General features: G+C 29.7%; 3 protein-coding genes across 6 annotated transcripts; 1 reads left to right on the top strand and 2 right to left on the bottom strand.

Annotated features, from left to right (window-relative positions):
- The first annotated feature begins 58 nt into the window (after window positions 1-58).
- LOC107189670 lies at window positions 59-1,680 on the top strand. Its single transcript, XM_015578254.1, has 2 exons — window positions 59-271; window positions 439-1,680. The coding sequence occupies exons 1-2, from the start codon at window positions 167-169 to the stop codon at window positions 1,678-1,680; spliced, it is 1,347 nt and encodes a 448-aa protein (XP_015433740.1). The 5' UTR covers window positions 59-166.
- Window positions 1,681-2,705: 1,025 nt separating this feature from the next.
- Window positions 2,706-6,164, bottom strand: LOC107189759 (protein FAM192A). Of its 4 annotated transcripts, none has more exons than XM_015578371.1 (7): window positions 6,035-6,146; window positions 5,531-5,746; window positions 3,823-3,925; window positions 3,647-3,745; window positions 3,330-3,549; window positions 3,200-3,267; window positions 2,706-3,049 (listed from the first exon to the last, which is right to left on the bottom strand). In XM_015578371.1, the coding sequence occupies exons 3-7, from the start codon at window positions 3,917-3,919 to the stop codon at window positions 2,706-2,708; spliced, it is 828 nt and encodes a 275-aa protein (XP_015433857.1). In that variant the 5' UTR covers window positions 3,920-3,925; window positions 5,531-5,746; window positions 6,035-6,146. The 4 variants fall into 4 exon arrangements, with proteins under 4 accessions (XP_015433857.1, XP_015433858.1, XP_015433860.1 ...); XM_015578372.1 differs by having other exon boundaries at window positions 6,096-6,145; XM_015578374.1 differs by lacking the exon at window positions 5,531-5,746 and having other exon boundaries at window positions 6,096-6,164.
- Window positions 6,165-8,469: 2,305 nt separating this feature from the next.
- LOC107189669 (probable dihydroxyacetone kinase) lies at window positions 8,470-10,877 on the bottom strand. Its single transcript, XM_015578253.1, has 10 exons — window positions 10,758-10,877; window positions 10,534-10,696; window positions 10,156-10,451; window positions 9,931-10,114; window positions 9,585-9,826; window positions 9,472-9,513; window positions 9,206-9,409; window positions 9,019-9,141; window positions 8,702-8,959; window positions 8,470-8,571 (listed from the first exon to the last, which is right to left on the bottom strand). Exons 1-10 carry the CDS (start codon window positions 10,875-10,877, stop codon window positions 8,470-8,472), a joined length of 1,734 nt encoding a protein of 577 aa, XP_015433739.1.
- Between the last annotated feature and the right edge of the window lie 1,269 nt (window positions 10,878-12,146).

Below are 12,146 nucleotides of genomic sequence, written 5' to 3'. Positions count from 1 at the left end.
TTCAGAAACTGTTGCGCCCTCTTAATATTTTATTTAACTTACTTGGACTTACTACAAACGAAATGATCAACAGGTCAACAAGTTCTTGTAAAATTAAATTATAAACACTATAATGTCATTTTACAAGTAAATTAACGGGACTTTGATATTGATTAAGTTTCATAAAATGCAAGATTTATGTCCATTGTGTTTAAAGAAAGGTGTAAAGAGGAGAGTAAAATTATTGCAAATTAATTTACAAGAAGGTGTATGGATTTGTGAAGAAGAGAAGGTAAATTTGTACTATCTAGAATATTAGTTTCTTTAAATATTTTACCATATCAATGTGATTTCCTCATTTTCTATTATAATCAACATACGTACACATTTTTACAAAAATATTTTTGAAGGTTACATATGGCTCTATTTAGTATTTAGTGTATTTGTTTTGTATTTTAGTGTATCTGGCCCTTCGGTTACGAGGGCTTTGTATTTTGTCCACGAATAGTGGGTAAAATATGGTCTTGCTACTGGGATGACCATAAATCAACACCCAAATTAAAATTATGTAGTTCATCTGCGTTACCCATTATTAGTCCTAACTTAATGACTAATCATTCAAAAAGTATTAATACTGCAAACCCAATAAAGATAAATAATGATACTGATGTTTTACAAAATATGTGTCAAGAGTCACAAATATTGCCATCTGAAAACAAAGGGGAATATAATGTAAATACAGAAGCTATTAGTAACCCGGATAGAAGTAATGATAGTTTATTATTAATTGATGATTGTACAGAGGGTACAAAAATTAAAAATGAATTTATAAATTCAATAGCTAAAGAGTTTAAAAGGGAAGATGATTCTTGTACACAAAGAAATCATCAAAATACGAACAGCTTGAGAGGAATTCCTAAAATAACAAGTATAGAAAAAACAAATATTGATATTTCCAATGTAACAGAGAATGAAATTTCAGGTCACCAAGATTTAGATGAAAAACCTTTATGTATTAATAAATGTGCCGATATGAGAGTTAAGAACCTAGCTTCCAATTCTTTACCTATATCTGAGAAATTGGTGAATTCAGAATCACATGAAACTAATCCAGTTAATAACAAAGTGACAGAACCAAAATCTCATTTTAACATAACCAAAATGGAAATAGATGGTTTACCACCAATAACAATATCTTTTGAAGTTCCTGTATGCACAACGCTTCCAAAAACTATTAATACTAATGTAGGAGAATGTAGTAATGGTGGTACAGTGGGTAGTGATACAAAGTCAAATGCTTTAGTCATGAAAAATGTATCTGTAAGACGAACTGTAACCAGCGGTAGACACTACGAAAAATTCAGTTTTAGTGCCATTAAGAAAAAGTTGGAGCCAAATAAATCAGTTGACGCTGATAATAGAAATGACGAAAACATTAGTAATAATATAAAGAAAGACAATTCTGATAAAATCTTTCATAATAATAAAACAGTTACAAGTTGTAAAAACGAATGCGAACAATTTACTTCACCAACTAATGTTACTTGTGATTATACATCAGGTCAAGAAAATATATCACAGGATATTTCACTAATGAATACTAGTGTAAACATAGATACAGTTTTAGATGATTTTCTAAGCAATGATTATAGCGTCACAGAAGATATAAATGATGATTGGATAAATTCCTTATTAACTTAAGATCAAATTGATAATCTAAAACATTATATGGGTACTGAAAATATTTCATAAAAGTTAATTATTTTGTAAAATAAATGTGAATAATTTGCTTTAATATGATTGATTATTCATTCATAAAGAACACTTGTATATAAATTTATATTAATTATAGAAATAAGATAGCTCAGGTATAAATTATAGCCACTTGATTTAGGTATTTTGAAAATTCCATTGGAAGATTAATTTGTTTTTTACATGTTTTTAAAATAAAATAAATAGAGCATTATATTAGTTCCCTCAAGTTTGTTGACAGTCAGATAATTTTGAATTATTATACACCGAAATATAGTATTATGCATAATTTTCATGTTATGCACTTCCTTAAAAAGTAAATTAATACAAATATTATAAGGATTTATTAATGTATCTTGCCATGGAGTAAAACGTGTTTACAAATTATATACATTACGATATTATACAGCTTATAAATAAATTATCATGACAGTACAAATCATTTTACTATCACTATTAGTACTATAGTCATACGAAGTTACTTAGTCATTAGAACTCAGTAATACAGTTATTTAGTTATATAGTAATTAGAAGTAATCATTTTAAGGTATTACAGCTGTATACCACACATTCTTAAAACTATCAAAAACAATCGCTATTAAGTTTGTATTTTTTACAACTCTTTTAAAAGTACTAATGTCTTACAAGCAGTAGCCGTAAACTAATAAAGAACTGTAATTTAATTTTCAGAACTATCATGGCTTAACATAAATCCTCCCATGCAGAATATGCACAAGTAAAACAAGTTAAATTCGTTACAAAACAAAATTATTGTACTACAAAAGATGGTTGATGAAAAAAAGCTTTATAAGATTAATTGCTGTAATAATCACCTAGAATATTAAAAAAAAACAAAGAATGTTCAAAAAATGATCGAAAAAAATATACATATTTATATTTCACAATTACAGTGAATTGTAAAACAAAATGTTGTTTTATATATTAATAAAGAATCACATAAAAGCATTCCATATTCAGCTTTTTTCTTTAACAATTTCCTCCTTCACAATTTTTATTTCTCTACCTAGAAGATCATATTTGGAATGTTTCGGTTCCGGATCTTGGTCTGTATCGGAACTGCAATCGCTATCACTAGAATCATCGTAAGAGCCAAGTCCAGGTAAGATGCCAATGCATTTCATACCACCCATATTACTCACTACCGTTTCATTTTGCAAAGAAACATCCTGAAGCGTACTAGTCTCACACTCTAAATTTTCATTTACTTTCTGATCATTTTCTTGGCAGTCTTCGTTTTTGGGTGAATCTTTGCTTTCATCAGATGATGATAATTTCCTCTTAACACCTCGTGTAATCTCTACAGACACATTTAAATTAATTTTAATTTAATTTGACTGATATTAAAGAATACAAAATTCTAATATACCCCTTTCAAACACTATTCAATAATATGTATTTCACAGTATCACGTAAGATTTTATATAATAAAAATATTATCTTGTCTTACCCTGCTTTTGCTTTTCAGATCGTTTAACTACAACACCAGCTAATAATTTTAGTTGTGATGTGCGACTACTGAAAAGTATAACACGTTCTTTTAATATCATTAAGTAAAATGAATAAAATTAATTCATTACCTCCCAGAAGAAAGATTTTTATTTGCAGTTTGAGGATTTTTTAATTCTTGCTTTAATTTTTCATTTAATGACTTTTCTTGTAAGGAAGCAACAGCTGCTTTAAAGTCACGCATTTCTTTTTCTTCTTCAAGATTTTTTTTACGTTCTTCTTCTAATTTAGTTCTATCCACTAAATCCAAAAATTCCACCTCGTCATCATCTAAACCTTTTATCATATTTTCTGTAACAAAAAAATGAAAGGAAATTTTTGCAAAATATTGTCAATGTAAAAATTATATTTTATTTGTGTATTTCTATATTGCAATTTATTAACTTACTCAGCTTGTGTGCTTCTTCATATTCAGTATCTCGCTTAGTTTTTTGTTCCTGTAGTCGTTCATATAATGATCTTGAGTCGTATGGCTCTTCTGGAGCTTCTATAAACATTGAACAATTTATGTAATATATGAGTAATTAAATAAAGTATAGCTATTAGATAAATAATTATAATAACCTAATGGTTGGTCTGCAGTTCTTACACGTTCCCACTCTTGCTGTCTTAATCTTCGCTGTTCTGTAATCTCAGCTTCTGATATGAATCCAGAACTCATTTTGGACTAAAAGAAAAAATTAAATAATACATAGAATACATAATAACAGTCAACTACTAAAATCCATTTAGAAAATACTCATTACTGACAGTTTAAAAATGATGATTTTGATAAATATTAATAAATTTTTAATACCCTGCTATTATACATAGTAATGGTAATATAATAATATATATTTAAAATAAAAAAAAATTATTAAGTAATATGAACTAATTTCAGAACATATTTAATAATGTAATTTTATGCTTCTGGTGAATGACTTTGCAAAAACATAACTGTATAATTCGTTCAATGAAAATAACATACTATTATGCAATCTGTGGGAGCCATTATAAAGTTATATTAAACTGACTTAAAAATGTTTACACTCTAGAAGCCATATATGTATATTTATGATCATTATGAGACTTTGAAACTCGTGGCTGCTTCAAAACTTTATAGGATACCTCTGTTAATCCTATGAACAGCATCAATGCATTGTACCGAATTGAAACGAAAAACTGGAAAATTTTTTATAAAGCTTTCCATCACAACTTACTTTGGTAAAATTAAATTCATTTATAAGGACAATTTATTAGACTGGCTCTGACCAATAATAATGTTCTTTAATAAATTTTAAATATAATTTTTTATTGTGTTCACATAGAGACTGTTTTTTGCAAGTTATGTGACTCATTAGATTAAATTCATATCTTTTTTGCAGATTGTTTCAGGAACATGTAGTTCAGTAAAATACTTTGTAATAGTAAGTAAACAATCAGTCTTAAGTATTTGTTTAGTGTTACAATGCTATGATATCAAAAATTGATAACAAGGTTGCATTAGTAGTATCATATGTACAATATTCAATGTTTATTATGTATTAGTACAACTTAAGGAAAAAGAAATTTATAAAATGTGAAATATGCTTGTATCTTAACAGGCTCTGTCTGCTGGCTTACATGTGGTTCAAAATATATTTCCACATTTGCATTTACATGTGTATTAACCCATATATGTAAACAATTAACATATTATGATATATTGACCCTTGTAATTTGTTTAATAAAATGTAACAAAAAATTAATTCTTAACTGATACCCATTCAGCTGGTATTGCCTGCAAAACCCAAGTTAAATGCGGAAACGAATGGCTATGGTTTTTTAGACAATTTTTGTCATATGCTGCCAATTTACTTGAAACGTGTACACAAATGGTTATCAGAGTAGCTAAAAATTTAATTGCTCAACAAAAAGCTACGAATACAAAAAACAATTTGTACACAGGATATGCTTATCACTTCTATAATTTGAAAATTAAAAATATGTTCTTGCTCTGCACAAGAAACACGTTAATTATGCATTAATTGTAAGTAGTTGGCTGTTAACGTAAATAAATAAATAAATTCTAATGATTATTTACATTTTAGAAAAATACAGTGATTAATTTCAAACAATTTATATGAATTCTTAAAATTGAATTTATATTTGGATTACTGGGAAAATATAAAGACAAAAGTTAATATTTAAAGCTTGCATAATAATGAGTAGTACATATTGGATCAAAAATACTATGTATATATGTATGTACATTTACACACATATACAACATGGTATTTGAATAAAAACTTACCAATGTTATCTATAGGAAGAAATGGTATAACAGACGATATGAGTTCACAATTGCACAATGGTATGCTCAAACAGTTTTTTGATTTCGGAAATGTTAAACATTTATAACAAACTAGTCATTTCTGGTCAACATATATGTATACAGGTGTGTGTGTGTGTATATGCATATATATATATTTTTTTTTTCCAAACGTGTTTTAAAGTTTACACCTGGTACCTTAAGAGTATAAATATTAAAATTTTAATTATGTACATAGCATCAACATTACGCTATAATAGTAACGTTTGTCTCTTCGAACATTAAAATTTAATAAACAATTTTTCTCTAAATCTGTTAGAGGACAATAAATAGTTAAGATGTTCTATTTCATTTAAACTCTCTTCGATACAAAAACAAATTTAATGTTTTTTTCATTATCAGTAGACAAGTATTTCATATCTTCTAAATGGTTGCGACATCAATTTGTAGGTACAAATTTGAATAATTGCGATAATATGTAATTACAATAAAGCACTTGCTCTACGCTTTCGTACTTAGAACCACTTAAAATTAAATAACTTTTTACCACTTTTTACTATGAAGTTACATCAATCTACATCACGGAAACAACACTCGAGGCACCTTAAAAATTGTTAGTACAGTCATAGATGACATAAAAAAGTAGATTTGTCGTCCAGTGTATTTTTATGGACCGATATTCTGACGCCTTAGAATGCCCTAGATTCTAGGGCCCAGAATCTCATTACCATTTTATTGTCACGCCCGACGTTACCGATCAACTTGACCACAGAAGTCACTGAAACTTATGCCATACTTACATGAAAGAACCACATTCAGTTTAACATTTATTTCAATACTCGACAAGCAACCAATTTTGCGCATTTGAACGTTGGAGGGTAAAATCGATGTATTTTATTGCGAGTGAAATGAGTAATAAACACAACTGGTCAGCAGTCTGTCAACAGCCAGCGTGTATCGGCCATTGTTCAGTGGCGCCATCGTCGCCCATTGAACGATTGGCGAAACAATCTCCCTACTATAATAGCAACGTAGGGAAGCCGACTCTGCTCGACTGCGTGGAAACCGTCGCATAAGTCTGTCCTTTTCGCACTTGCGGTTGTCCTTTTTTACAGCGCATCCTCGTCTTGACGATGTTTCAAGGGTTCCTGTTTTCGGTCGGCAGGACACAGATTACGGTAAATGGGATACCACATGAACCGTATACCGAATTATTCATTGATCTAATACATAATTTACAGATTAAAAATTAATTTCTTCTCCTAAACTGGTTAGTATATTCATCAGTACCCCAAAATACATTTCAGGTTAATGGAACTGCGAGAATTGTAGAATATGTGAGATGGTCGGATAAATCTTTGAACCCTTTATACAGTATCATGTTTTAATTGTTATCATTAGTTGTTGATTATTTCGGAAGTAATAAACCATTCTTCACAATTATGGTTTTAATAACGATTTCTGTTATTTGGAGAACCGTTGCTTTAGCTGTGCATTTTACTTGATCCTATAAAAGAGCTTTATAACAAATTAATCTTTCTGGAGAATAGTTTACGAAAAAATAGTAGATACCTTAAAGTCGGAGCTGGAATATCTAATATTATGTTGCAATCAAATCAGTGTCATGTTGGAAACATGACGTAAAGTATCAAGAGGTACGGTTTTGACAACTGTCCCGTAAATTATAAAAAGTGATTTTATTACGTCGACTCGATGGGAACTTTTAACTTTCTCGTTTAAACTTGAAAACTGGTGTTATCCAATTCGGTCATTCTTTAAACTAAAAGTTGAGCCTATTCTTCTTTTATTTCAATGCTCCCTGGCACCATCCTTGCTTATCCCTCGCGTCTCGGCGGAGTGATACGCTACCTCCAAAAACAAATGAAGTCTACCACAGCTCAGGTGCCAGCATTCTATTAGGACAGATCATTCTTCCTTGCTCTTCAGTACAAAGCAATTGTTTAATATCATGTGCGTCGTGTGTTTAGAGTTTCGTGATGGCCCCTAATTTATCACCGGTTGATAGGGGCCGTATATCCGCGTTTTTTGTAAGTTTCACCCACTAAAAACCCACCGGTGACCCTCGGGCCTAGGGTTGGCAACGGGAACGCTCGGCATGACCGCGGTCAGCCCCGCCCATTGCCCTCCCCTATAGATGTTTAAGCCTTTAAGGGAAGGGCTCTTCTCTGTATATACAGATTATCTAGTGCTCCATGGATTATCCTCTCACTCTACTGCCAACCTCGTCCCGCTCACGCTCATCTCTGCCATAAGACCGCGCAGTCTATTATATAATATGTCTATGGGTTAGAACCTCCTACTGCTTGATAAATTTATTTCAAATACTGAAATAAATGTTAAACCGAATGTTAATTTGGCATAATTTTTAATAACTCTGAGACCAAGTGGTAGGAGGTCTTTCCCTTACATCACTTTTTCCCCTAGTGTAAGCAGAGTTTGCTCGCGAGGGTAGGAGTGCAATAAGGTCAGACTTTTTTACTAAAAATTTAACGCCCTTTGATATTGTGGCATAAAAAATATAACATTTCGTTTAAAAAAATGAAGTTGACATTTAAATCTCCGAAACGCCTCCACTTAAAAAAAAAATATATGCATTACATAAGCTATCCCTCCAAACCATATCATTTTTCTATGAAAAGTTTTTTCATACAGTGCATACTTTAGAAATTATGTAGGGTGAACGAATTGCGTGGATCATCCTGTACAGTGCAACGGATTGATCATTATAAGGTGCAACACGTAGCGTAATTCAAATGTCGGTTAGTTTTTTTCTCATAGACTGTAACACATTCAATTGTATGTAGCATTCTTACCGATGCACATAACGAAATTATTATTTTTACTGCATTTTTATTAAAAACATTTACATAAATTATGAAAATATAAAATTTTACAAAAACTTATTTTGCAATATGATTTAGTAATTTTAACTTGATACCTTCATATGCACCTCTTAACCAAATGCCCACTGCATGCGCTTCAGGATGGAGATATTTAAATTTCTGTAATATATTTTTAACAAATCATTTACATTGTTATGTGAATAAATTATTCTTTTTAATTAAAAGTTGTCATGTAAAATTAATACAAGTGACAAAAAAAAATAAAATACTATACTTTATTAGTTTTTGCATCAGAAGATCGCATATGTATAGCATTTAATGTAAAGTTTTCAGCAGCTGTCACAGCAATACCAAATGCAGCAATGGGATCTACATTTTCATTTAATGCATTCATCAAACTGAACTGCACTTTCATTAAAACAGCTACCAGAACTTGGTCATCTAGATAGGATATATGAAGTTCTTTTATTGCATCATTTGCTGTAATTAATGCATTTAACCACATGTCTACTGTAATTTGTTTATTATTCTCATATTTTGAGAAAACCTACAAACGATATAAAATTCTTAAAATAATAGTCTATAGCATAATAATTTATATCTTACTTTAGCAATATTATTAAAAAACAAAGAATAAAGTCCTCCTTGTACACCATCCACTGTTCTTTCAATGATATGACTAATTTGTGTAAATGTTACACATGGATACGTAGCTAACATTTTATTTTCCTGTAAAAATTTATTTTATTAATAGTAGTGTCAGTTTTTATGTGATCGGCTTTTAACTGATTACCTGAATAGCATCTTTTATAGCTTGAGCTCCACGAGCAAGGCTTGTACCATACATTCCATTTCCAAATTCTTGATCTAATGTATTTAATTGCTTCGTACATGCTATTACTGCTTCACATGCAATTGATATAATGGATAAAAATGTTTGACCAGTTTCGTACCCCATTAGTGGTCCTTGCAATTTTTCATCAACTATGTTCTTATGCTATAGTAAAATTCAATTTACTTTTTTATAGTAATATCATTCAATAAATAAGATTTAATTACCTTGCAGTATTTTCCTTGTGTACTTAAATTTATTTCACTGTCCTGAAAGTTGATCAAACTTTAATATTTTATATAATACATAATACAAATTAATCTCATAAAATTTATATTACCTCTTTTAATTCTAATATATCTGAAGTTAATATCTTTGGCCAAGCAGGTGCAGAAGTAGGAAAGTCTAAATATTTAAGTAATCCTGGTATAATTAACAAGTTTAAAACACAAATATCAAAACTTTTAGTATTTGAACTTGATATTAATGGCTTTACATATATTCTTTTCACTTGCAAGCTGTACATTTTCATTTGTTTTAAAATATCTAAAATAAAAGTGTATGTCTCCAGTTCTCTGAAACCTATGGAATAAAAAAAAAAAAAATATCAAATAAAACTGACATAATTAAAATTGTTATTGTAACTAATAAATATTTAAAATCAAAATATTCGGAATTCACAATACCAAAGCTGTTTATCATAATTGCAATCTCATGATCATCATAAATTTTATTTGTATTTCTCGAATTTTTGTTATGTTCATTTGGAGGTACTGTACTTAATGTATTTGCCAACAGTTCAGACATGTGTTCAGCTGAATCTGAAAAAATTTCCATTTCACACCTTTTTGTGAATTTTGCTTCCATGTTCTATAAAGTATATATAAATTATATACAAATCATTCTATAACATGCTTCAATTTTCTGAACATCATGGCACCTGATTTTAGATGATGAAGTATTCCATTACTTGTAATGTGATTGCAAACGGAATATATTTCATCTATATCTTTCCCTTCTTCTGACATAGCTCCTGCTATTTTATACAAAAACTGTGCAGATAAAAAGCTTTGTTCCTGTGTAGCAGGTTGAAGATTGGCTGTTACTCGAAATATTTTGACATTATATCCTCTTTCCATTGCACGTAATTTAGCCCAAGTAAAGTTTATAAGGCATGCAGCATAATCAGGTACAATTAACAATATTCCTGCAAATAAACATTTTAATACATAAAAATTATAATTAATGTCTTATAAAAATTTGTTTATATAAATAGAATGTTTCATCACCAGAAGGATCATCTGATTTAATTTCTTCAATAACTCTCAGTACATTATTTTTTGAAGGTGCACAAAAAATATTCCCTAAAACTGCAGCTGTTAACATACCAGGACCCACAAATTCTGTACATAATAATTCATTTCCTGCTATGCCTCCAGATATTAACTTGACCTGTTATACCATATTAATTTGTGATTAAAAGCATTTTCTTTAGGCATAATGAAATATTTACCTTCCCTCTCATGTTCACATAATCTCTACGTAAAATTGCTTGACAACTTTCTAATACAATTAAACCATTGTGTACTACTGCCATTCCCAAAAGACTTTTATCTATTGTAACTTCAGACATTTTTTTAGAGAAAACTATCGTTCTTTCAGAAAGTGCGATTTCGTAAAAATATGTATTTCATGTAAGTCTTAAGTATGTATGTATATATATGATATTTGGGCCCTACAAAGGGTATATAAGAAAGTAACGTAATTACTTATATATAAATATAGTAAATGCCAAATAAGACTATATCTGTTTCGCGCATCTGGAACGAGCATGAGAGGTCTCTCGAACCACCTATTCCCTGAGGGAATAGGGAATTTCCCTCCCTTTTGCGCTTTCTGTAACGTGGGCACTGCACTCATCTGTGCTCATCTGTATATGTACAGTTAGTGAACGTGAGCGATAGAATTTGTCATATGTATGTAAGTTACTAATTACACCGGGTGACATATAGAGGTGTATAATTATCGATGGTTTCTGTTATCGAAAACTATCGATATTTTAGTGATGGGTACTATCGACTAATTACTATTTAGTTGCAACATACTATCGATTATTTAGTCGATAGTTTCTAGTCGACTGAAATTTTGCTTTAGTGGTTATGTATAGGTTATATCATCAAAATTTTTAGCATTATTGGTGTATTTACTTTTTGGAAATTTATTAGTTCATAGATAGAATTCCAAAAACATAAGTGGTAAACAAGTTTTTTAAAACAATTACTAATATTCGATTTTTCGTAAGTTATTTAATATTGGCACTTAACAAATTAACCGCCCTAAATTTTTTGTGAAAATCAATTAGGTTATAAGCAATAATTTGCAGTTCTTAGAAAAATTCTTTAAAATTAAATAAGTGTTGCCACAATAGCAGGTATTTGAAATTATGGTATTGTTTAATTTTTCATATACCAAATTTTATTCCATAGTTGTTGATGTTGTCATTTCTTCTTTCTCCTGGGATGGATATAAATATTGCTATATTAGGAATTCAAAAGTAAAAGAATTTCATCTAAGAAAATATACGATTATCTGCTATTTTGACCTATGTTATTCCATATTGAAATTTAAGAAAATGAGTTAATTTAAATTTTTTGGTGATAATTTGTTTCTTCTCTCTGACATAATTTGTCCAGGTTTACAAATATCCATTCTGATGAAACAAATGTTGCGGGTGCACATAAATATTTTTCATTTATGTATTTTTTGTAGTTCAGACTTGTGTGGCCATGTGTATTCCAAAATGCAGTAGGATCATTTTTTATATTTTCATAAGGCAGATTTAAGTATTGCCTTGTTATATTTGTTGCACTTTCTAAGGGTGTAGAGCACTACCTGGTTAAAT

Source organism: Dufourea novaeangliae, unplaced genomic scaffold (genome assembly GCF_001272555.1).
Source record: "Dufourea novaeangliae isolate 0120121106 unplaced genomic scaffold, ASM127255v1 scaffold162, whole genome shotgun sequence".
NCBI lineage: Eukaryota > Metazoa > Arthropoda > Insecta > Hymenoptera > Halictidae > Dufourea > Dufourea novaeangliae.
The sequence above is the reverse complement of the archived record's forward strand: the minus strand, read 5'-3'. Positions and strand labels throughout refer to the sequence as shown.